This window comes from Talaromyces atroroseus (assembly GCF_001907595.1).
Source record: "Talaromyces atroroseus strain IBT 11181 chromosome Unknown scaffold_5, whole genome shotgun sequence".
NCBI lineage: Eukaryota > Fungi > Ascomycota > Eurotiomycetes > Eurotiales > Trichocomaceae > Talaromyces > Talaromyces atroroseus.
The window spans coordinates 1,088,150-1,112,027 of record NW_017971437.1 but is presented as its reverse complement, the minus strand read 5'-3'; the positions used below and the strand labels follow the sequence as shown (position 1 = coordinate 1,112,027).

Sequence of the window (23,878 nt, the reverse complement as noted above, 5' to 3'; positions counted from 1 at the left end):
GCTCAACGGGTCCCTTGTTGAGCGAGATCATAAAGTCATTCACCGTGTTTTCCTCGGCGCTTCGACGTTTTTCTTCCTTCTCTCTTCGCTCCCTCGGACTGTCTGCCGCCGCCGCGTCGTCCTTGCAGCAGAATACCACATCGTCTTCAACAGTGCAAAAGAAGATGGTTCACTCTAAAGTCGTTAGTATGTCAACCCAGAAACAACATAAAGGGGGGAAGTGTAACAGGCGAGGAGTTGACTGGTACTAACACTCACATATAGTCATCGGCTCCGGCCCGGCTGCCCACACCGCAGCCATCTACCTCTCGCGAGCCGAGCTCAAACCCGTCATGTACGAGGGCATGCTCGCAGGCGGCACAGCAGCCGGCGGTCAACTAACAACGACCACCGACATTGAGAACTTCCCGGGCTTCCCGACTGGCATCGGAGGCGCCGAGCTCATGGAGAACATGCGCAAGCAATCAGCCCGCTTCGGCACCGAGATCATCACGGAGACCATCACGCGCATCGACCTGAGCAAGCGACCTTTCCGGCTGTGGAAGGAATGGTCTGATGGCCCCGAGGAGGAACCAGCCCATACCGCCGACGCAGTCATCATAGCGACGGGCGCAAATGCTCGTCGTCTCGACCTCCCCGGCGAAGAGAAGTACTGGCAAAACGGCATTTCGGCTTGCGCTGTGTGCGACGGTGCGGTCCCGATTTTCAGAAACAAGCCGTTGTTTGTCATTGGTGGTGGTGATTCGGCTGCGGAGGAGGCTATGTTCTTGACCAAGTACGGCAGTCATGTCACTGTGCTTGTGCGCAAGGATAAGCTTCGCGCCAGTCGGGCTATGGCTAAGCGGCTCCTGGCTAACCCCAAGGTTACGGTGCGCTTCAACACGGTTGCTACACAGGTTGTTGGCGAGGACGGGCCAAGGGGTCTCATGACCCATCTCAAGGTCAAGAACGTCATTACCGGTGAAGAGGAGACTGTTGATGCTAATGGTCTTTTCTACGCTGTTGGTCATGACCCCGCCACGGCCCTTGTCAAGGGCCAGGTCGAATTGGATTCCGAGGGCTACCTCGTCACCCAGCCTGGTACGAGCTACACATCTGTTCCAGGTGTTTTTGCTGCTGGTGATGTTCAGGATAAGCGATACAGACAGGCAATTACCAGTGCAGGTATGTTATCTTTCTCTTCTCCTTCCTTTCCCAGTTCTAGTCTGACATTTTTAATTTACAGGATCCGGCTGCATCGCCGCCCTCGAAGCGGAGAAATTCCTCGCCGAAGAAGAGTCCGCAGACGACGAAACACCCGCCGTCAAGACGGAGGCTGGACAGACCCGTATTGAGCCTGCGGCGGCCGAACAGAACGGTCAAACGAAGAAAGAGGGAAAGCCGGCTACAGCGGAATATAAACAGAACCCGCTGTTATAGATTTGTTCCTGTCTTTTTTTTTTTCCCTGAATTATAGAGCTTTCTCTTTTTTTTTTTTTTTACTTTTGATATATTAGCGGTTTCTCTCCCTATCTGATGAATGCGCATTATTGGGTATGACTTGGATGTTCATAGATAGATGAATAGACAAATAGAATTTGTGCGCTATTGTTATTTGCAATTATGTTTATATGAATAGAATTCGGATCAGGGGGTATCAATCAACGCTCTACAGATGCTTCTCTAAATCATCCATCCTCTTCTTCAAGTCATCCACCCACGGTCCGACATATTCGATATTCTTCTTCATGGCGACCTCGCTTTCGCGGACTTTTTCTTCAACGATTTTCAGTCCCTCGCGCCATTGCTCAATCTCCTTGCTCATTTCCGCCTGGTCCTTTTCGAGCGCGTCAAGTGTCTCGCTTGCCTGTGCGGCGCCTGCATGGATTGCTCGGAGGGAGCGAAGACGCTCGAGCACGCTGGGGAGTAGAGGGTGCAGGGATTGGATAGTGGGTAGTGTCGCGTATAGTGCCTGGATTTTGGCTGCTTGTTCGTTTGAGGACGCGGATGCGGCAGCATCCGCGATGTTTAGTTCTGTAGCACTGGAGGATGATGCAAAGGCGTCGCCGGAGGTCGGATCAGCGTGCGCTCTGGCGGCGGCTTCATTGGCGCGTCGACGCGAGCTGGCTAGATTTTCTGCGTCAGCTGTGAGTTTTTTGATTCGCAATGATAATGATTCTAGCTGTGCCGTGGTTGTAATAGAGGGGGCGGTTGCGGAAATAGCATTGGATGTTGCAGGGGGCCCGCCGAGGGTGCTCGTCAACGCGGTCAGTTGTGATGCGAGATGCTCGAGAGTTGGTAAGACGGGCCGTAGCTGTGGTTGGGTGTCTGTTGTTGAGAAGAATGGATTCGATCCGGTGGATATGCCTAATGAAGCCTCGATCAAGGCAAGGCGGGTATCAAAGGATGCCGCATGCTCAAGAAGGCCTGATGGCGATGGCGCCAACGATGCTGTCGTTGGTGCAGACAAGGTGTCCCTCTTCTCGGTAGAGGACGTCTTTTTGTCCTTTTCCAATGTATCCGGACCAGCCCCTGCTAATTTGCGCGAGAGAGCAGCATCTGAGGACGGCTTGTTCATCCGTGTAGACGAGTAATGGATGTTATCCAAAGCCTTGCTCAGTTCGAGAATCCCGTCTTCTGCTTCCCTCATCTCCTGCTCCTTCTCGTCTTCCGCTCCATCCCCCTTGTCCTGTCTTTGCTGTTCTCTTCTTTTTAGCTCGGCATTCAATTCTTCGGTCTCTCTCCTTAGTCGAGCCAGTTTGCGTTCAAACGATTCCTGACCGTCGGTATCGCTGTCGCTAATGTCTCCAATTTCCTCTGTGCCATCGTGACCATGGCGGCGTCTTCGATTCGCGGACCGAGACTTGTACGCTCGTCGCTTTGTGGCAATGGTATCGGAGAAGTCAATGTCGCGGGCGCTGACACCGCTGGCGCGAAGGAAGTGTAGCCTGGCCTCGTCGGCGTTGAGGTTGTTGCGGTCGATGTCTGGGTTCGTCTCATCGTCCGAGTCGGAGTTGGTGCGGACGGTGGCTGTCTGCTCATGGTTGGTTCCAGTTAGATTTGATTCTTGGGTGATCGAGTGAACGGACGTACCGGCACGGTCGACGCTCCATCCGTTAAATCTGGTGTCTCGTAGACGTCTGGCGCAAGATCCTGGGTACGCACGTCAGATTAAGCAGGCGCGACGATGTGAGCATACGCACCAGATCGGGCAGATTGGCGTATTTCTTGTTGAGAGACATTGTTCTGCGATGCCTGGTGGTGGTTGTTGTTGACGTTGTCGTGGACGAAGTCTGTTGTTGTCTGCCGGAAAGCGCGATTGGGCCGCGGGACCGCCAGGGGTAGCTCCGTATGCATGTATGTATGTACGTATGGTATCGTATCACAGCATACAGTACATGCTGTATGTATACTGTAGTATGGCAACTGGTAACAACCCACAAAATAATGTCAGGGAGCAAGCATCACTGCATGGCACATGCAAGGAGCAAGCAGGCTTTGGCTCATAGCAACGGCCACTATAGCACACAATCGAGGACTAGCTCACGTAGTAAGTGGGGGCAGCACATGCAATCGTCGCTGCTGTTGCACGGCCATCGTGTGCTCTTGCTTGTATACCTCGGACATTGACTGCAAAGAGAGAACGAACTCTGAAACGTTGCAGCGGAGGAACCGGGTATAAATAGAGAGGAGTCCCTCCTGTCACCCTCAGTCTTCCCATCTTTTGATTCTTCCACTCTCTACGTGTGTCGTCGCATCACCATGGCTTCCCCTCCAGAGATCACCCTCCAGAACCTCAACGGCGTGTTCGTCCTGGTACGCTTGCTGATCACTAGCTAGCATGCCTTGGAGAGAGAACAGTTGCTGACTACGCTCACAGAACAAAAGCCTGTCCACCGACACCGACGCCATCCTGGCTCTTGTACGCCTCCCCCCCAAGCAGCCTTATATAAAGACCGAACCACTGACACAAAATAGCAAGGCATCGGCTGGCTCATGCGCAAAGCCATCAGCGTAGCCACCGTCACGCTCGCCATCAGCGAAACCGTCCAGCCCAACAGCGACGATCCAGCCAATGCCCCCGTCACCAAGATCGTCGTCAACCAGACCGCCACGGGCAACATCAAGTCTACCGAAAGTCGCACTGCGGATTGGCGTGTGCGGCCTCACACGGACCGCATCTTTGGATCTATCAATGGCCAGAGTCGGTTGATTCGGGCCTCCAAGCCTGATGCTGGTGATGGTAAAGTGCGCCCTAGTGTGGACGTGCAGACTACCCCAAAGGAGGAGAAGATTGTGAAGTTCCTCAAAGGCGAAGTCGATCTAGAGGGTAACCCGGATGATGGCTTTATTGTCGATGAGATTGAGGACAAGGATGGGGTATCGTACGGTGAAGGTGAGGGATTGTGGTTGCAGAATTGGGTGAAGAGTGAGGCTGGATGGACCGCTGAACAGGTATGTATATATCCTCCATACTTGTCTTTCTTGTCCAGGGATCCGTCTTGCTGATACAAGTTTTTTACTCTACAGATCTGGGGCTTTGAAACTATCAACGGTCAACGCTGGCACACGCGTCGTCTCGTTGTCACCGACAAATCTGGAAAATGGTTGATTGGCCGTCTGGTCTACGACTATCAGGGACCAAACGAGCAGTGAACATGGAAGGCAGGCGATTAGAAGCTTCATTCGCTCATGAAGATTGTCGAGATTGTCACGTTTAGTAGAATGGGTAGGCATTATCATGGACGTTCTCTCGAGATAGATGGTTAGCATTTGCCTAGTGCCACCCCCCCCCCCCCTTTTTTTTTTTTGCCTAGCATAGATGAATGAAATCATGGCATTATAAAAGTACTGATTTGTATTTTTTCTCTGCTTCTCGTAATTATCTCATCGTAGCATGAATATTTCACTAATCGCATGTGTCCCCATTTTGTTTCAGTCATTACATTACAGACAATCCGCTAAAAAATATCATCGAAGGGGTCAAAAGAAAAAAAAAAAAAAAAAAAAAACACGAGACAGATCAACTCAATCTCTTATTTATGCGTAGGCATGACAACACTAGCCCGGGTATGCGAAGCATCCTCACTGCGCCACAGACTCGTCACGGTCTTTTGCTGCGTGTAGAATTGCAAACCGGGCTTTCCATAAAAGGTATTAGCACCGCCTCCAGCGATGCTCTTCTTGTTTCCGGTAAAGGAAAACATGGGCAGAGGGACGGGGATTGGCACGTTGATGCCGAGCTGGCCGGCTTCAATGTTCTTCTGGAAACGAGAAGCGGACGATCCGGACGTTGTGAAGATTGCTGCCCCGTTGCCGTACTCGTTTTTGTTGGTGAGGGCTATGGCGTCGTCGAGCGTGTCGACGTTCAGGCACACCAGAACTGGTCCAAAGATTTCCTCCTTGTAGCAGGTCATGTCTGGGGTGACGTTGGTGATGATTGTAGGGGCAATCTATGAATATGATAGTATTAGTTTCTCGTCCTGTGCTTTTCGGTGCAGAAGCGGAGAGTGTCTTACCCAGTTTCCGTTGGGATATTTCTCAGGCTTGTAGCCACGGCCGTCCAGAAGAATAGTGGCACCTTCTTTCTCAGCAGAGGCAATCAAATCTTCGATGCGCTTCTTGCTTTGAGGGCTGATAACAGGGCCAAGATCAGCACCTGACTCGAATCCACCGTTGACTTGAAGCTGCTTTGCTCGCTCTGCGAGCTCGGGCAGCCACTCCTTAGTCTCCCCAACCATGACCAATGTGCTTAGAGCCATGCATCGTTGGCCGGCGGCACCAAATGCGGCGCCGGCAATGGCGTTCAGAGCATGGTTCTTGTTACTGTCAGGCAGGACGGTGGCATGGTTCTTGGCGCCCAGGTTGGCTTGCACGCGCTTGCCATTGGCACTGCCGCGAGAGTAGATGTATTCACCAGCACGGTTGCCGCCGACAAAGGAGATGGCCTTGATCGCAGGCTCGTCAAGGATGAAGTCGACGGTCTTGTGGGCTCCGTGTATAATGTTGATGACACCAGGAGGGAAGCCGGCTTCACGAGCCAGTTCGGCCAGGATCATAGCAGCGCCGGGGTCACGCTCGGAGGGTTTGATGACAATGCAGTTACCAGTAATGGTGGCAACTGGAATACACCAAAGAGGAATCATGGCGGGAAAGTCTGTAGCCACCTGGTTAGCTTCTTACGATTGTTATACCAAGTCAAGGGCTAGATTCTCACTGAATGGGCAAATAGCGGCAACAACACCAAGAGGCTCCCTATAGCTACGGGTCTCCATATCCTTGGCGACTTCAAGGATGTCCCCGGTGAGCTGCGACGTGATGCCACAGGCTGTCTCGGCAACCTGGAGACCACGAAGAACATCGCCCTTAGCATCTGCAAAGGTCTTGCCTTGCTCAAGGGTGATAGACGCAGCAAGACGGTCCCAATCTCGGCGAATGAGACTAACAAATTTGAACATGATCTCTTGCTTTGCTATGATGCTGGTGGCGCGCCACGCAGGGAAGGCCTTTTCGGCCGAAAGAACGGCAGCTTTAAGCTCCTCATCGGTGCTTTGAGGCACACGAGTGACTAGATTGTTCGTTGCTGGATCATGGAGGTCGATCCAGTCTGTGGCCTTGGAGGTGACAAACTCATTGTCGATGAAGTTGGTCGTGTCTATTGGGCTGGCGATGGGCTCGTGGGAGGTGGGATGTTCAGTCGTCGTGGAGGCGGCAGATGTGGTGCCGTACTGGGCAGCACGACGAGCGGTTACATGGAGATGCCTCCTAATCGAGAGTGGCACAGAAGCGTGCACTGGCGATGGAGTTGCTGTTGACTTGGTAGCAGTCCTCGCAGCTGCAGCTAGTGATCTGGCGCTAAAGCCAGTAGAGGGAGCGACGGTGCGGAGAGCAGGGATGCCGCGGACAAGAGAGTGACGAGCAGCCATCGTGCTGTCAAATAAATGAACGAAATGGATATAATCAGAGGAGCATACAACACAGTGCTAGTACTTGAACCGAGAGTCTGGCTGTAGTTATAGTCCAGCAAGAGAGAGAGCGAGAGTGATAGTTATCGGTGAGCTGCTAGGCGCGGACAACGAGCCGAACCCCCGCAGACGCCGGTGATTGGCTGCTGCCGCCGAAATGACGGATGATAGCCGGCTTATCTTATCCGCCGTCGGTAACAAGCGGGCTGCTTATGGACGCAAGAAACCTTATAAACGTGCAGAAATCTGGATGTTTGATGGAATGAATGGTGACTTAGGACTCCTGTGGATACAACAAATGGGTGTGCAAAATCTGCAATTGAGCGGAATAATCGCCATTCCGTAAGTTTCGGAATCTGTGCTCCTGGAATATATATGTACTCCTAGCTCTCTAAGACAAAGTCGCGATCTGGAGCTCCGAAAGAGGAAATGTTCAGTAAAAGTGCAGCCATGCCGGAAGATCGAGTGAAGATTCATTCATACTGAGTTGCCTCGAGAGTACATTGTCAGTTTTGTGACTATCGATAGAGGACGGGCTGGTCGGTACATCACACAATCACAGTCTTGAACCCTAACCTAGCACAAAAGGGAGAGGAAGGCAGATGCCCTAATCCCTTGTAGCACACCCCTGAAAGTACCTGGTAGAGAGAGACATATTCTTAAATGTCTAGCAAGATATAATAACACTTTCAGCGTGATGCTGACCAAGGATCTCAAGGCCAACTAGAATAGCCCCCATCTTTGGCTGGCTGACTGAAAGCCAAGAAAGACAGCTTAGTTGATGCGTGTGTTCAAAATTTGTGCTGTTGCGATGCTAAAAATTGCCTAATATAGTAAGTGCAAAATAAATACAGCCAAAAACTGGGGTAATTTTGCAACCTGCGGGGTTGTGGCCACTAATTAACCAAAGCAAGCGGAATTTATTGCATGAGTTGAGTCTCAAACAAAAAGATATTAAAAAAAAGTCTCCTTCAAGTTTACTGAGTGCTAGCTTTCTTTACTTAGGACCTTTGCTTCCAGCTGTGTTCTTCCCATCATACATTGCGGTTCATAATAACTACTTTTACAACTGTGCTAGCACAAAAGCAGAGAGAAAAAAAAAAAAAAAGGTTGGCACAGGCTCAAAGACAATTGTGCATTAACGAACTTGATCCGTGTAACATCTCCTGAGAATAAAACTATTCAACTTCCCTCTTCTAAGGAGCAAGCTTTACTCGGCAGCAGAGGATCGGGTTGTGCGCTTGGTGGCGGCCTTGGCAGCGTCTGCGCCGGAGCTGACGGCCTCGGCAGTCTTCTCCTTGGTAGCAGTAGCAGCGGCCTTGCCCTTCTCAGCAGCCTTGGCTGGAGCAGAGCTGCCGCCAAAGATGGCACTGAAAATAAGTAGAACGGTAGCAAGAACAATAGCACCGATGCTACCAGCGACTTCAGGAACGGTCTTGGCGGCCTCAATAGGATCTTGCTGGACAAGGTCGATGAAGAGTTCAACCTTTTGGCGGACGAAAGCGACTGGGTCCTCCTGGAATTTGACGTCCGTTGTAGCCTTCTTCTCAACCTTAGGCTTGGCGGCTTCCTCCTCAAGAAGTTCGATGGGCTTCTTGACAGCCCAGGTCTCCTCGCGGAGGGCAGCAGCGTCTTCAACAGAGTGGCCAATGTAGATGTTGTCAAAGAGGATCTCGTTTTGCATGGTCCAGAGTTCAAATCCAATCTGAAAAAAAAAAAGTAAAAGCGCCGGTTAGTAGCGCTCACAGCAAGAATCAAAATGCTCCGAATTACTTACAGCTCCCATAGGTTCAAAGTTGGATGGAGTCTTGTCCTCATAGAAGTCGGGGTTGGCGATCTTGCGAGGAGCCCATGGTCCCTTGTAGGCCGGGTTGTCAATCAGAGGAGCAGACCACTTGCCCTTGTATTGAGGGTTCTTGATCAATGGAGCGCTCCAGGGACCACATCCAGACACTTCGGCGCATGCGGGGTTGGCAACGGTAGGGGCCAGCCAGTCACCATCTTCCTCGTCATCCCAATCTTCAGGCTTCTCAGCCTCGGGGTCTGGGATGGTAAGTGGCTCGTCCTCCAACCAGTCGTCAGGCTTGGTAGCTTCCTCATCAGGAATCTCGAATGGAGCTTCTTCGTCCCAGTCCTCGGGCTTGGTGGCTTCGGGGTCGGGGATCTTGGCCTCATCAACCCAGTTGCTGGGCTTCTTGTCCTTGGGGTCGTCGATTTCTTTAGGGGGGTTGACGGGGGGAGCGAAACTCTCAAGGAGAGTGCCGTTCTTGACGTTGTCGCCGTTGATCAAGATCTCGAAGCTCTGGTCGGGGTTGACAATGAGGGTGTAGACGGAAGTAGTCTTCTCAGTGCGGGCGGTAGGGGGGCTGGTCAAGTGCTTCTCCTCGTATTCGCCAGTCTTGGGGTTCTTGTGTTTGAAGATGAAGTGGACCTAGCTAGCGTTAATATAACCCCGTCCACGCAGCTGACTGTATCTATCTCCTTACCTTGTTGGTGCTTCCGCACTTGTCAGGACCGAACATGATCACGTATGGGGAGGAGTTGGAGAATTCCTCTGCGTGAAGCTTCTTGTTTTCTTGGAGCAGCTTCAAGTAGGCGCCGCCGCAGACAAGTGAGTCTATAGAGGCAACTGTCAGTTTACGGTGTACCCAAACTAGGAAGGGAAGGGGGTGCGGGTTGACTCACTCTGTGGCTTGACCTCGTACTGGACAACTAGAGTCTTGCCCTTGTTGTCAATCTTTTTGGGGAATTTGGCAGAGATGGCGTGGTGGGCAGCAGCGTTCTTCAACACCAGACCCTTGTCGCCCTCGATGCCCTTGAATACGGTAGGCTCCTCAACGGCCCACTCTCCAACATAGGCCCAGTCCTCTTCCGAGGAGGAGTCCTCCTTCTTGGCGTGAGAAGGAGTCCATCGCTGCTCCCAGTCGTCGGTGAACTGCTCGAGGAAGGGAGCTTTGAGGGTCGTAGGCTGGTGGGAGAGAAGCTAGGTTAGCAAGTGAACAGAATCAAAGAGAGGACGAAGCCACTGCGTACAGTGAAGGTAGGGCGCTCAATGCCAGAGGCAGTGGCATCGGGAGCTGGGGCTTCAGTGTCGTCGGCGAGGACGTGGCCCATCAGGCCCGCCGACGACACCAGGGCCGAAGTCAAAGCAGCGTTGAAGCGCATGGCGATAGCTTGATTGAGGAGAGAAGAGGAACAGAATCAACAGCTCTCTTTCCTAAGGAGAGATGGAGAAGAGGACACGGGGACAGATCAGCAGCAACCACAACAACACAGAAGGGAAACGAGATGGAAACCGGGGGAAAGGGCTATATAACTTGAAGCTCTGCGAATCGTCAAAGGTGGCCTCTTCTCGTTGGTCCGCCGGGGCCCAGCTCCCACGGTAGCGCCTCTTATGTAAGCTGGCCGCGGTGGGCCTCACGTGTCACCGCAGGGAGCCTCTTTTGGGATTGTCTTTTCTTCTGCTTTATTCAGTCGCTCATAGTCGCGCGTCTGGACGACAGGGCTACAGGCAGCATCTTGCACACAGCGAATAATCCTCATGGCGCTCCACGAGTGTAGAGCTGCGTGCTTGTAGACTCGCCGTAGAGGCGTAGTATCAATAAGATGCGGCTAGTAGCAGCCGGACCCCACCAGCTAGCCGTCAATCCTCAAGTGCTGCTGCGTATACTATACTACGATACTTCTAGTACTACCACGTAAATGAGTGCATCGATGCAACCTGTCACGAACTGGCGTCCTCTTCGGGCATGTGCTGCACTAATTGGGCGTGTTGCTTGATGGCCGAGTCCGCCAATGATCGCACTGCATTCGTCAGCAGCCCATCCAATCAGAGTTGGCCACCGATCGGGCCAATCAGAGCGGCGATGGCGGCACATGCCCCGCGGAAGAATTTCATACAATCAATCAACATTGTGAACTCTGACAGGTTGGCAACAAGAACCAGCGACAGTCGATATTCCTTTTGAACCGGCATGGCAGACAACCAAATCGCCGTCAGCGCGAACGGCCCTGACGATAACAACGACCACCTTGTACAGTCCTCGGACCCGGAACATCCTGCAAACCTCATCCCAGAGCTGTGCCGGAAATTCTACACTTGGGGATGGGTCACTGGCACAGGCGGCGGGGTAGGTGTTTTCTTCAGGTCTGCGGATGTATTTTGCTAATGCATGCTAACAGACGTCGATTCGTCACGGAGACCACATCTTCCTTGCGCCCTCTGGAGTCCAGAAGGAGCTGATTAAGCCTCAAAACATCTTCGTGATGGAATTCCCAACGCCCAAATACCCGCCCTCCGCGCGCAAATATATTCGCAAGCCACAGAATCTCAAGCCATCAGACTGCGCCCCGCTGTTCCTGACTGCGTTTGAGCGCGGAGCCATGTGCTGCATCCATACACACTCGCAGTGGGCCGTTCTCGTGACACTGCTAGTAGAGCGAGAATTCGGCAAGGAGGGCTATTTTGAAATCAGCAACATCGAGCAAATCAAGGGCATCCCTAAAGGCAAAGGCAAAGGGATGCACAACTATCACGACACGCTGCGCATTCCCATTATTGAAAACACGCCTTTCGAGGAAGACCTTACGGAGGGGCTCGAGAAAGCCATTGACGCCAACCCAGACACCTACGCGGTGTTGGTTCGCCGGCACGGAATGTAAGTATTTTCAGGGCCTAGTTCCAACACTGAAGTGCTAACTGATCTCAGCTATGTCTGGGGCGATACTCCTGCCAAGGCGAAGACACAGTGCGAAAGTCTGGACTACCTCTTCCAACTCGCGGTGGAGATGCACAAAGTCGGATTGCCTTGGGATATCAACAAGAGCTCGAAATAGCTATGTAGTCCGCATGCCGATGTAAATAAATATCAATAAACATGGTAAATACTGAGCTACGCATATATGCTTTAGACAGTCAGTAGTGTATTTATTTATTGCGGCTGCCTGTGGCCAACCACGAGCTTTACATAGATAGTTAGCTCCGCCGGAAGCCGCCTCTCTCTTCCATGCAGCCAACTCCAACCTCCGTCATCTCAAGATCCCCTCCACACTGCCCTCTCCACGCACCTTCCCACCGCCAGCTCCCAATTGTGTTATTTTGCTGGTGTTTCGTATACTTCTGCAAATAGCCTGTCATTATGGATATCCACGAGAGCGAATCCCCTTGGGGCGGTGAGTACCCGACATTTGATCGCTGCGATCTGATACTGATAGCCTGTCTATCCAGACGAGCCTTCGCAGTCTACAACGTCCCGGCAAAGCGGTAGGTGCTGCCATCATGGGAAACTATTTCGCGCAGTTCTAATATAGTGGCCTATAGAGAGCTCAACGAATACTACAATTACTTCTACGCACGCGACGACGCACGAATCTTTAGCCGCACCGCAGTCCCCTGCTCGACGGGGCCCCAGGGCACATCGAAAAATCAGCGCGCAGGTCACCAAATTGGAAGCAGTCGATGATACAACAGATCCTTTGGGGCCTTTAGGCGAGTCATCTATTATAGCAGAGGCCCCTACACCACCGCTGAAGGAGTCCGTGGGTGCGCGAAACGTTTCCAACGCCCAACCGTCGACCGGAACACCCATCGACCAGAGCGACGAACAGCAAAGAACCGGCAACCCTCCGCCAGTGCAATTTCCCGGCGTCGAAGGACCGCAGCAGAAGAGGCAGACTCAGCCTAGTATAAGCGTGGAACAAGCTGCCAAACCAACGTTTAACATTACCGTGGGCGACCCTCATAAAGTCGGTGATTTGACCAGCAGCCATATTGTATATCAGATTCGCACGAAGGTGGGGTCTCTTTTTCCCTCCCAAACCAATATGCTAGAAATCTTACGGCCGCCTAACCTTGCGCAATACAGACTACCTCGAAAGCGTATCGCCGACCTGAATTCGAAGTCAGCCGCCGTTACAGGGACTTTTTGTGGATTTACAACCAACTACACAATAACAATCCAGGTGTTGTTGTTCCACCTCCGCCAGAAAAGCAGGCTGTTGGCCGTTTCGATACCAACTTTGTCGAATCTCGGAGAGCTGCCTTGGAGCGCATGGTCAACAAGATCGCAGCGCACCCAATACTCCAACACGATGCTGATCTCAAGATATTTCTGGAAAGCGAGACCTTTGGAATTGATGTGAAGAACAAAGAAAACCGCGAGCCTGATTTAGGGCAGAGCAAGGGCATGTTTGGCTCGTTAGGCCTGTCTGTTGGTGGAGGTGGGAAGTTTGTAGAGCATGACGATGTGAGGAATTCCATTTTGCCTGGAGTTTACGAGAAGTAGGACTGACTATTGATGACAGTGGTTTCATGACCGCAAAATCTACCTCGATGCATTGGAGAGCCAACTCAAAGCTTTAATGAAAGCAATTGATACTGTTGTTGCGCAAAGAAAAGGTCTTGCCGAGGCTGCCGGTGACTTTTCTTCGTCTCTCCATGCACTAGCCACCGTTGAACTATCATCAAGTCTTTCGGGCCCTCTAGAGGGTCTATCGGATCTCCAGTTGCGGATACGAGAACTTTATGAACGACAGGCACAGCAGGATATTCTTACGCTAGGTATCACCATCGATGAGTATATCCGGATAATCGGTAGCATCAAAACCTCTTTCGCGCAGCGACAAAAGTCTTTCCATAGCTGGCATGCAGCAGAAGCGGAACTGCTGAAGAGGAGGAATACACAAGAAAAGATACTCCGGCAAGGCAAATCACAGCAGGATCGTATTAACCAGATCAACGCAGATGTCGCCGATGCAGAACGGAAGGTCCATCAGAGCCGGCTCCTTTTTGAGGACATGGGGCGGCTGATGAGGAACGAGCTGGAAAGGTTTGAAAAGGAGAAAGTGGAAGATTTCAAGTCGGGTGTGGAGACTTTCTTAGAAGGAGCCGTGGAAGCTCAGAAAGAGGTAAATCCTGCGGCCGTTTTTTTCCCCCCTTTTATGCATTATTCTAAAAAACGGCTTGTTCTAATGGTTGTCTAGTTGATTGAACTCTGGGAAAGCTTTCTGCTGCAGCTTGATGCCGGAGAGGATGGCAACCCGTTATATCCTCCAGAAAACCGGGGTGCAGAAGAAACAGCTGTGCCTACCAGTGAAGCTGCACCGCAGGATGCTGATGAAGAGAGAGCAGCGGCCGTTGCGGCGGCTGTTGCAGCAGAGGAGACACAGTAGAGGCTACCAAGTACCATGACAATTTCCTGTATTGCTTTCTTTTTCTTTGTAAATGAATGAATATCCAGCTCTATTTTTTTTAAATATGCGTTTGTAAGTCTCAAGCCTAGCCCATGTCCTAACGTGTTAACAAATACAGCTATCTAGTAAGAGCCGGTTTATATAAGATACCTAGGTATACACATCGCGAGATCAAGACCAATCGCCCCCGAAACGGAGCTGTTCGCCCCTTTCAACCTTGGCCATCAATTCCTTGATCGTCCATGGCTTGTATGTGTATCCCGGCGGGATATTTTGCGCTTTGAAGGGCCGCCCGGAAAGGAGATGGTTAAGCACTTCACCGTAGTGTACGTACGTATACTTCTCAGAGTTATACATTACCATCCAGTTCCCGAGGCTGACTTTGAACGAGGGTCCATCTTCGCTATCTGCTGCATAGACGGGGTTGCTCTGCTTTTGGTGGTTCATGAAACCGCTTAGTTGTACGCACGAGACACGCTCGAATCTGGTATTCTTCATCATCAGTTATGTACACACACACACACACACACACACAGCAGTGAAAGAAGCGGGGATGAGACGTACCGAAGTTTGTTGTGAATCTTTGTTGCTATCGGGACGTTGCTCTTCCCTCCGATTTCAAGGCAGGTTGCAAGAGAGATGGCGTCCTCCAGGGCCTGAGTGGCACCACTGCCAGACGAGGGCAGAAATGTGTGTGCACTGTCGCCTACTTGCACGACCCTGCCGGCTGGCGAAACCCAGTTCTCTCGGGGATCGCGCCACATGATGTCCCAGTCGACGATGCCGTTCTTTGGTGTTGTTTTGATCAGGCGTTCGGCAACTTCAGGGAATCCAGGGATCTTTGAGGTGATTTGGAGGACTCTCGATACATCTACTGTTTGATTCCAGGACTCGATGCCTTTGCCGTCGCTCTACTGAATGTCAGTACTACGCACCCCATGTAGCTTTAGAAAATGATATATACCTTGTGAGTCATCAACCAACATATGATATCCGAGTATCTTTGTACAAAGAAGGACATGTTATCGCTGGGAATGTCAGCGCTTTTCTTTTCCCCCGGATTATAATCAGTTACCCACTAGGTTGCGTAGGTAGAGCACTCACCCTCCCCAAATCTCGAGACAAGGCACATCCCCGTCAAGTAAGGGCCATCGATCACGAATCTCCGGATCCGAGAGAGCCAATTCCACGGGGAAAGAAGTTCTGAAAATGGACATTCCGCTGGAATAAGCCCTCGTATCACCGCCATTAACGAGCTTGTTGCTCTTTGTGCCAATGCCGTCAGCTGCAACAACGACATCTGCCTCTATCCTCTCTCCGTTATGAAGGACAATTCCTGCTTTCTGTCTGTCAGAGTCCTCGAAATAGTCTGTAACCTTGGCGCCAAAGGCAACGTCGATGCCCAGATGCTTGACCTGGGCGAGCAGTGCAGCCACGAATTTGGGACGATGGTGTCTATGAAATGGGATGATCTTTTGCGACCCGTCATTCAGTGTCATGCTTGGTTCGCCAATGCGCAGTGCCTCTGGACCAGAGACACGCTCCCCGGTGATTGTATGATAGGCAACCAGGCTGGGATAGTTGATGCGCTCGCATTCGGCGGCTAGATCAGGCCAGTGGTTGTAGAAATGGGCGATGATGTTTCGGCCAATAGAGAAGAAATCTCCTGCAACATCTCCTCGTTAGGCTCTGACCCGAGTCCTGCAGGTACATGGGTGGATAGATGATTACCTGCAGTGCTGGGGGCTGGCGACCTCTCCACGACTCGCACGCTGTGTCCTTTGCGGCGACATTCGAGGGCCGTCATCAAGCCTCCAACTCCAGCTCCGACCACCAAGCAAGAAATCCCTGTTGGCGGATGGAAGTTGACTTGGGTAGCCGAAACTCCCGGCAGATCTCTGTTGAGATCGATTGCTTGATGCAGAGACATGGCCAGAAGGTGCTCGAGTAGTTGTATATCCAACGGATGCTCACGCCAGGACAAGCAGGCAGACGATGGAACTTATTTATACATTTTTACAGACTTAGTCCTTTCCAAGACTTTCGACATATTATGCAGCTGCTCTCCATCGCTGGCGACGCAGCAAATGGCCTCCAGAGCTTCGCTTGCCATGGACCAATCGGAACCAGTCTATCGCTTATTCTCGCTCGGCTAGCCCTAACTCAAGACTCAAGATCCAGTTAGTTAGTTAGCTTTTGTGACTCACCCCAAGCATCATCAACATCTCGCGTTCTAGGGTTCAAGGCCCCTCGAAATTAGATAATATGGTACGAGAACGGGCAAAACGATCGAAAACCGGTCAGTGGATCGTGCACCACGTAGCCAGCGAGCGCCCGAAACTAAACTAATCATGGCACAGGCTGTCTTACGTGTAGAAAGCGCAAAGTCAAATGCGACGAAATGCAGCTCAAGTGCAAGCAATGCATCAGGCATCGATTCTCCTGTGAATGGCCAGATAATGAAGCCTTGCAGCGCAAGAAACCTTTAATACAGCCGGCCCTGACAGACCGGCATATAGCATGTGCCAATTCTCTGGTCCTGTCGCAACAAGACCGGCGTTCCCTGGAGTACTTCCCATCGTCCACCGTCTATTGCTATTACGATTTTTTTGAATGGGGCGCTTTGCAATACCTCGTCAAGGTAATAGCTCCTCGCAGCAAGCTGCTTACGCGGATGATTCTTGCTCTGGCTGCTAGCGAGATGCACAAATGCGGCTTGAGTGAGAATAATAACCCAGTCGATGATGGTCTGCTCCATTATACACAAGCGCTTCAAGAGCTTTTCAAGGATCTCTCAGCCCCAACCCAAGAGGATCCCGTCGATGCGAAGCTGGCCACGTTGGTCTTTATGATTCACTACGAACTCCAGTTCACAGGGTCTCTCGACCGAGTGCAAATTCACCTACGAGGTTTCTGGGCACTAATCAGCAATCACTCCCTCTTCGAAAAGCGACATACGCAATCGAGGAATCTTCTCACGGAAGTTTCCAATCCCCAGTTGGTTTTATCTTGCCAATTAATTGGTTGGGCACTGTTTGTGGATTCTTAGTATAGCATGAGTAGTTTCATTTCATCTGACACTTGTTTATAGATATCTCGACATAGCAGCCACAAGCCTCGGAGTTTCTTCTTCTCTTTTACAATTACTCCTCAGCTCCGACAACCCGGCTCTCAGTCCAATGCGTCTGTATCAGCTATCGCGACTCGGCGGGTATCGGCTTTGGGGGAAACCCTTGTCGGGCGATCATATGCTCGCTGACGCTGAATTATATAGACCCGTTGAGCTGGGGTGGCTAGTGATGCTGGCTCGTTTTGCTATATGGGATTTGAGTTCAGCTCACAAACCGGAAAGTACCGAGTCTTTGTCAATATTAGACCATCTGCTGGATCTGCGGGAGGTATGCTTTCCCTTGTCCACCCTTATATTCCAAGTTAGAGATCTAACGCTTCTTCTAGAGATATTGTGACCTTCTACACATCGCCGACGAGTCCCCCAACAGCCGGTGGACATGCAATGTGGAAGTAATCACGCGATTCGCAGCCTTCTATTGGGCCAACATACTCTTCTACTGCCGCATGCTCAACGACCGAACCGCCCAAAACGACCTTCACAGAGAGGCGATATGCAAAATCACCAATCTCCTGTACTATCGCCACAAGCAGGACGGCGAGTATCGGAAACAGAGCCGCGTAGTCTGGTGTACTTTTATGGCTGCTGTCGAGACGCATGATCCTGTTCATCGGGACTGGCTGGTAGCGAGACTGGCAGATGTTCGTAATGTGTCGGTTGAGTGTAGGCAATTATGGTCGATGGCCGATACTATTCTCGGGAATAATCACTAGCTTATATTTGTCGGTTTCACAAACATATCTAATGTTTATGTATAACGTATTTCAGTACGTGCAACAAGAGAATAGTATAAAACTTCGACATAGTCGGGGCCATTGCTCTCCCTCTGGGCAACAAACTTCTATAACGGCTGGTCGATGGAGATCCGTTCAATCTATCTGAATTTGTATGATAGATAAAACTCGGTAGTAGAAAGATATTGTGATTGAAATTTGCCACAATTCAAGTTAGTATATCCTAATGTACATGTAGTTCGAAAAGAAACAAACCAAAAATCATCGCAGAAGACTTGGCCTGCATATAGCGAAAATAATACTCCCCGGCCAAAAACACTTATTTCTTCTTCTTCCCTCCCGCGCTCTCCTGATCCTGACCAAACGAACTAATCAAATCCAACAAATTATCTTCTTCCTCCTGCAATTCTGCCTCCTCCTGAGCCAGTGCCTTTGCTGCTGCTGCATCAGCCTCGACCTGTTTTTCTGTCCGCGCCTGCTGTCCCGCTACGTCGCCTGTCTTGCTCTCCGCAGTAGCAGTAGCAGCAGCAGCATCGAATCCTCTACCAAACTTGGCTCGGAAAGCGGCTAAGCGACCTGCCTCGTCGTCTTCGACGGTTAGCAGTTTCTTGCTCGTTGGGTTCCAGAGCAGGGAGTTGCGCGTGTCGCGGGTGGATCGGTAGACGGGCATGGGCGAGGTGGTGCGGTGCAGGAATGTGCTTCCGTCTGATAAAGCGACGAGTTGCGTGAATGTGTATGGTCGCTTGGGGCGGCGGAGGAGAGTGGCATGGCGGCATTGGTTGCAGATGTAGGTTGATGTAGAGGTGGTGGTAGTTGTTGACGGTGAGGAGAGCAAAGTCTTGGAGAGGGTTGTTGATGGGCCGGTGCTGGACGTGGCACGACGGAATGTGGTGTTGAGCGACATGGCGGTCCAATTGACACTGACAAATGTATATGTCTATGTCGATGAAGTTTTGTAGCCAGGCGTCGACAGAGTTCGCTGCGAGATTCTTGCGGAGGTTGAAGAAATTAAGGTTGGCCTTATGTAAGCCGCATATTTGGAACCTCGCCTAACCAGTTATGGTTAGCGTTATTTATTATCGTCGTCTGTCGACATCAATGATCAACCCTCTTTTTTTTATGTTCGTGAGGACAGCAGTCAAATATTTTCTCTATAATGCAAGGTGACACTCCAAGAAACAACAGCCTGTGCCATCGGAGTATATGTTATATATCAGCCGAGCAGAATGAAGCTGCTCATGCCGCAATTCTCCGCACGGGGAGCTGCGAGGAGAAATGTTTTATATGAGATCAGCAGTAAGTAGAACGAAAAGATAGATACTTGTCAGGAGCTAATCCTCTTGCAGCATCACAGTTCACCTGTCCCTGCCAAATATCGCCGCGATTTCGCTCATCGCAGCCGCTGTCGTCGACAACTTCGCGACCCTTCTCATCCACGCCCTACAAACGCTCCAGACACATTGAAAAAGAAATAGAAACAACTCCTCCAACTCCAAGTCCGGAACCTGACTCCTCGCTATCCCATCAAATCCGTCTCCTAATGCGACGCATCCCACACCCAGTCGCCATCATAACCGCTTACTCTTCCACAACCTCAAAATCAAAGACACAACGAAAACCAAAACCAACGCCAACGCCGCGAGGAATGACAGTCTCATCCTTCAACACGGTAACCCTCCACCCAAAACCAATCATAACGTTCAACGTGCGCCAGCCCTCCGAGACGCTGTCTGCCCTACAATCCTCGGGCCGGTTCTTGGTCCATTTACTAGCTCCTCAAAGCCGCATGGCAAGACTAGCGCATGATTTCTCAAGAGGGAATGCGAATCTGGACTTGGGTGGGTTTGAGTTCGTGGATTACAATTATAATCGTGAAATCTCAAGTGAGAAGGATACCGCGACGATACTTCCGCGGCTTGTGCGAAGGAGAGCTCAGACGCATGTCGACCAGGCTAATAGCAATAATAATGACGATAAGAATAACGACACAATAGAGGAAGAGGATTTTACATTCGTGCTCGACTGTGAATATTTACCCGAAAAGTCAGTACGGGTATATGACCATGTCATTGTTCTTGGAACCGTGGAGAAGATCCTCTCATCTGCTGCTGCTACTGCTACTGCTGCGGATGGGTTGGCAAGGCATGCAAAGGAGGATTTTTGTCTGATGTATGCTGATACCCGGTTCTGGAAGATGGGCGAGGAGGTTTGATTTTAAGTATTATTTCAGCTAAGAGTATGTACGATAAAGATATGTGGTTTCCAGATAGAGATGTATAATATGTATAGGTCTGCAGGCAATGATGAAAATGAACAGGCAGGATTTTGCTTCAAAGCTCCGACTCTGCCGTTGAGCTGATCTATCTATCTATCTATCTAGTCAAAAAGTACGTACATATGTAAAAGATCATCTTCTTCTGTTCGTATCTCGTGATTCGAAACAACTTCGAACCCTTCTTCTTTTCTTGTCAGCGAAATCAAAAGAAAACAGCAGATTTTAACAAAAATACGGCTGCAGTACTGATCGACCAGCTTCAATGAACAAAAAGATCACCCCGCGCGGCCGCCCATACTAGATAAGCACAGAAAAATAATCGACACTAGACCTGTACATCCGGAACGTGGAGGGGCAACCCACGCACAGCGTCAAATGAACAACTTTCTGGCCGTGCGCAACGAATTTGAAAATACAAAATCCCATGCTACAGCCCTTCTGCTCGCGTAGACCGAGGACTACCGCTTCCACTGCCACTTCCGCTGTTACCGCTGCTGCCACCACTACCGCGACTTCCAGCTCGTGTGAACGGACTGCCAATGGCACCATAAGTTGGACTGGTTTGGCCTTTGCCGTCAGACCCCAAATTGACGCGTTCCGCGGGATCGAGCAGGTACCGATTGAAATCATAGTCGAGGTCTGCATAGAAGCTGCTTCGTGCTGAGCGATTGGAGGACGACCGGTCCCGATAAGCGAACTCGCGTCCTCCGAGGTAGTTGACTACGCTCAGACGAGGCGATGCTTGATACCCAGGAGCTTGTTGAGTCGTTGCTTGCAAGGGACTGGCGGTCTGAGACGTCGATCCACCAGCGAACGTAGGTGTCGTTTGATGAGGACTAGACCGCAACGCCGAGAAGCTTGTACCCAATATTGATCGACTGTTGGCGGGTGTGATGGTCAAATTGTTGACAGAGTGATTGACATTACTCATGTTTGATTCCTCGGAGTCCTCCAGTAAAGAACGTGTGCCCGGAAGAATACCCTCGGGCGTCAATGGACCGGTCTCAAAAAGCATCTGCTGCTGTTGTTGCTGGATAGCCTGTTCAATCCCTGACGCTTGTTGCCACAGCTGGTTCGTGCGCAGTTGGTAATCCTGTACTGCGCGGCTGATGCTAGCTAGTTGATCATTGAAATTGGCTTCGATCTTGGCTTGCTCTTGTTCTCGGGCGAATTGCTCCGCAGCTCGACGTTCTCGTTCATTAAGACCCTGCGCGTTAGCTGAGATGATACGTTCATACTGCTCATTAAGGCGGGTCTTGCGGCTTTGAAGACGATCGCGTTTCTGAACAGCAGAGTTATAATCAGACTCGAGAGAGGCGATGTCACGGGAAACTGAAGTACGAGCAGCAACTAATTCCTCCTTGGAAGTTTTGAGTCGTTCCAACTCTCGCTCGAATTCAGCCTTTTGTGCCTGCCATTCTTCGAGCTCCTCCTCAGGAATCTTGTCCATGCTGTCAAGCTGGGATTCAAGAGCAGCTGTAGCTTCCTCGGTTTGTCGAATGTTTCGTTCTAGTTGCAATGATCGTTGTTTTTGTCGGTTTTCGTCATTTCCGCTGCTTAGCCGATGATTGAAGTTGTCTAGCTCCTTCTTCATGCGGGATAAGAGGACCTTGTGATCACTTTTGGCCTTTTTTAAACGAGAACGCTTTTCGTTCAGCTTCGACTCTGCATTGGCGATAGAATTTCTCAGCGTTGTCGTCGGGGAAGACGGCCGGTGAAAAGGGCGCGGTGGTGTCGGCATGATAGAAACGGTGCTTTGATCTGTGTCCAGTGCCGGAGGGGTCTTGACGCTTAGAGAGCAGATTACTTCGTCCGAGTCGTTTCGTACAAAGGAGCAGGTGTAGGCGCAATTCGGGGCCAATCCGGAAATTTCTCCCCTCCACTGCACAGTACTGGATGTCTTGGGTCCATCAGTGACCTTTTCCATACTGACTGTTGCCCACGAAGCCCCATTAACACAGACGTAAAATGGCTCATGCTCGTTACTTCCCAGATTTCCATCCTCACACACTGTAGACGAAGAGGTTGTCGCATCATCTGTCGTAGCAAAGTCACCGGCGGCAAACTTAATAGTTGAACTATCCACGCTTGTGATCCAAACCAGCCCATCGTCGAGTGTTATCCCTTGAAGATCATCCTCGGTCATTGGCAGGCCACGGGTCGTCTTTGACACAGCCCTGGAATGCTCGTATTCCCTCATGACGGTTACTTTCGTGCTTGCTAGTGCAGCCCAAAAGGGCTGCCTACTTCGAACTTGATTCGCCTGCCTCCTTCGTTTTTTGGCGCTTTGGAGCCGTTCCCTGCTCTCCTTCAGAGCCGAAGGACCAGAGAGGGAGCCATCAACCCCCAGTACAGATGTGATACTCGCAGTAGATTCAAAGGCGGAGTCAAACTGAGCCTGCGAACCGGCAGAGGCCTCGGCATCGATACGTTTCCCGGAACGGGACGGTTGGGGCGATCGATTCCGAGCCATCGATCGTCTTGCCATGGCGGTGCATGCCTGAGCTAGGATATGGATGGCGAGAATGCTCCTCAGCCAGCTTGGAGAAGTCTGCGGCTCCGTCCGTCTGAACCCATTAGGCAAGAGGTGAGACCAGCGGGATAGGAAATCGGGACTAATTAGTTGAGCAGAAGTGAGATGGCCGATGACAAAGTCTTGTATGCCTTTGCTCCGGACAATATGCAGCAATAGCACGGTACCGACACAAAGAGCATTGACGCCGCCATTCTTGCCGGAGCCGCCGCCCCCAAGAGTGATGGCAACCTGTACATGGGCCAAGTCCAAAGCAAAATTCTGAGCCCAGGTCCACATAAAGAGCCCCCACATTAGAAGACAGAAGCCATCCATCGCAATCATTGTCCCAAACGAAGGTGTGCCAGCGGGCCCTTGGAAAATATCAAAATTCGAGGTCAACGAGGAGCCGGAGCCCCCGCCGGGGGGCATAAAGGTCAAGGACGCGAACAGAAACTGGACCAAAGTGAGAACAATCGGGGGTAGCTGTAGGAGGAATATCAAGATGGCGATGGTATCGTACAGAGGGCATGACCGGAGAATTGTCGAAGCCAGAGCAAAGGGATTTACAGACGAAGAGGCATGGCGCTTGGAGGCGGATGCTGCTGTTGCTGGTTTGGAAGAGGAGGAAGGGCCGGCTTCCGGGGAAATGGAGTGTCCGCAGGCCATATCACCGTTGGTATAAGCGTGATCGTTGCTGTCTGGCTTGGGTCCATCAGTTGTCGGCGCAGCATTGGCCCTGGAGGTTGTCACGACCGATGAATCACTGGAAGAACGAATATCGCTGTAGTTGGCGGAGTACGAGGTGCTGGAGCTGTAGCCGGCATTCCCGTTCAGGTGACTGGACGACTTTTGCTTGTTTAGACGCTTGCCATTGACCGCACTCCCGTTTTCATGATTCCGACTGCTGTTGGTGGTACTGGTGGAATTATTATTGTTGTTGTTGTTGTTGTTGTTGTTGTTGTTGTTGTTGTTGTTGTTGTTGTTGTGATGACCTCTCCGAGTCACAGCGGCTGAACGTGGCATGGACGAGCGAACGGCGAAAAAGGCCCAGCACCGAGTCGGCTTGGCGGGAAAGCAGCCAAGGACTAG

The 23,878-nt window shown here is 51.1% G+C and overlaps 12 protein-coding genes across 12 annotated transcripts, besides 1 other annotated feature; 6 read left to right on the top strand and 6 right to left on the bottom strand.

The window, feature by feature from the left end:
- Nucleotides 1-164: 164 nt before the first annotated feature.
- On the top strand, nt 165-1,419 carry UA08_04840 (Thioredoxin reductase; the record flags this gene model as incomplete). The annotated part of the gene is made up of 3 exons (XM_020267153.1): nt 165-186; nt 265-1,164; nt 1,226-1,419. The coding sequence occupies 3 exons, from the start codon at nt 165-167 to the stop codon at nt 1,417-1,419; spliced, it is 1,116 nt and encodes a 371-aa protein (XP_020120300.1).
- Nucleotides 1,420-1,648: 229 nt separating this feature from the next.
- Nucleotides 1,649-3,221, bottom strand: UA08_04839 (hypothetical protein; the record flags this gene model as incomplete). The annotated part of the gene is made up of 3 exons (XM_020267152.1): nt 1,649-3,013; nt 3,073-3,132; nt 3,183-3,221. The coding sequence occupies 3 exons, from the start codon at nt 3,219-3,221 to the stop codon at nt 1,649-1,651; spliced, it is 1,464 nt and encodes a 487-aa protein (XP_020120299.1).
- A 520-nt stretch (nt 3,222-3,741) lies between these two features.
- UA08_04838 (hypothetical protein) lies at nt 3,742-4,635 on the top strand (the record flags this gene model as incomplete). The annotated part of the gene is made up of 4 exons (XM_020267151.1): nt 3,742-3,795; nt 3,860-3,901; nt 3,958-4,434; nt 4,510-4,635. 4 exons carry the CDS (start codon nt 3,742-3,744, stop codon nt 4,633-4,635), a joined length of 699 nt encoding a protein of 232 aa, XP_020120298.1.
- A 380-nt stretch (nt 4,636-5,015) lies between these two features.
- On the bottom strand, nt 5,016-6,905 carry UA08_04837 (putative methylmalonate-semialdehyde dehydrogenase; the record flags this gene model as incomplete). Its single annotated transcript, XM_020267150.1, has 3 exons — nt 5,016-5,432; nt 5,499-6,136; nt 6,197-6,905. 3 exons carry the CDS (start codon nt 6,903-6,905, stop codon nt 5,016-5,018), a joined length of 1,764 nt encoding a protein of 587 aa, XP_020120297.1.
- A 1,249-nt stretch (nt 6,906-8,154) lies between these two features.
- UA08_04836 (Calnexin-like protein) lies at nt 8,155-10,109 on the bottom strand (the record flags this gene model as incomplete). Its single annotated transcript, XM_020267149.1, has 5 exons — nt 8,155-8,649; nt 8,722-9,375; nt 9,431-9,561; nt 9,630-9,912; nt 9,978-10,109. 5 exons carry the CDS (start codon nt 10,107-10,109, stop codon nt 8,155-8,157), a joined length of 1,695 nt encoding a protein of 564 aa, XP_020120329.1.
- An 809-nt stretch (nt 10,110-10,918) lies between these two features.
- On the top strand, nt 10,919-11,780 carry UA08_04835 (Methylthioribulose-1-phosphate dehydratase; the record flags this gene model as incomplete). The annotated part of the gene is made up of 3 exons (XM_020267147.1): nt 10,919-11,074; nt 11,127-11,602; nt 11,654-11,780. The coding sequence occupies 3 exons, from the start codon at nt 10,919-10,921 to the stop codon at nt 11,778-11,780; spliced, it is 759 nt and encodes a 252-aa protein (XP_020120330.1).
- Nucleotides 11,781-12,082: 302 nt separating this feature from the next.
- Nucleotides 12,083-14,114, top strand: UA08_04834 (hypothetical protein; the record flags this gene model as incomplete). Its single annotated transcript, XM_020267146.1, has 6 exons — nt 12,083-12,116; nt 12,172-12,207; nt 12,265-12,737; nt 12,809-13,189; nt 13,248-13,850; nt 13,926-14,114. The coding sequence occupies 6 exons, from the start codon at nt 12,083-12,085 to the stop codon at nt 14,112-14,114; spliced, it is 1,716 nt and encodes a 571-aa protein (XP_020120337.1).
- Nucleotides 14,115-14,306: 192 nt separating this feature from the next.
- Nucleotides 14,307-16,065, bottom strand: UA08_04833 (hypothetical protein; the record flags this gene model as incomplete). The annotated part of the gene is made up of 5 exons (XM_020267145.1): nt 14,307-14,619; nt 14,700-15,046; nt 15,100-15,136; nt 15,240-15,801; nt 15,867-16,065. The coding sequence occupies 5 exons, from the start codon at nt 16,063-16,065 to the stop codon at nt 14,307-14,309; spliced, it is 1,458 nt and encodes a 485-aa protein (XP_020120338.1).
- A 471-nt stretch (nt 16,066-16,536) lies between these two features.
- UA08_04832 (hypothetical protein) lies at nt 16,537-18,053 on the top strand (the record flags this gene model as incomplete). Its single annotated transcript, XM_020267144.1, has 5 exons — nt 16,537-17,132; nt 17,227-17,346; nt 17,410-17,533; nt 17,592-17,928; nt 18,034-18,053. The coding sequence occupies 5 exons, from the start codon at nt 16,537-16,539 to the stop codon at nt 18,051-18,053; spliced, it is 1,197 nt and encodes a 398-aa protein (XP_020120335.1).
- A 265-nt stretch (nt 18,054-18,318) lies between these two features.
- UA08_04831 (hypothetical protein) lies at nt 18,319-18,903 on the bottom strand (the record flags this gene model as incomplete). The annotated part of the gene is made up of 1 exon (XM_020267143.1): nt 18,319-18,903. One exon carries the CDS (start codon nt 18,901-18,903, stop codon nt 18,319-18,321), a length of 585 nt encoding a protein of 194 aa, XP_020120336.1.
- A 322-nt stretch (nt 18,904-19,225) lies between these two features.
- UA08_04830 (hypothetical protein) lies at nt 19,226-20,211 on the top strand (the record flags this gene model as incomplete). The annotated part of the gene is made up of 2 exons (XM_020267142.1): nt 19,226-19,295; nt 19,346-20,211. 2 exons carry the CDS (start codon nt 19,226-19,228, stop codon nt 20,209-20,211), a joined length of 936 nt encoding a protein of 311 aa, XP_020120333.1.
- A 490-nt stretch (nt 20,212-20,701) lies between these two features.
- On the bottom strand, nt 20,702-23,812 carry UA08_04829 (putative ubiquitination network signaling protein acrB; the record flags this gene model as incomplete). The annotated part of the gene is made up of 1 exon (XM_020267141.1): nt 20,702-23,812. The coding sequence occupies one exon, from the start codon at nt 23,810-23,812 to the stop codon at nt 20,702-20,704; it is 3,111 nt and encodes a 1,036-aa protein (XP_020120334.1).
- Nucleotides 23,692-23,775: a repeat region (Identified by RepeatMasker using a combination of RepBase library and repeat library created with RepeatScout).
- Nucleotides 23,813-23,878: the final 66 nt, after the last annotated feature.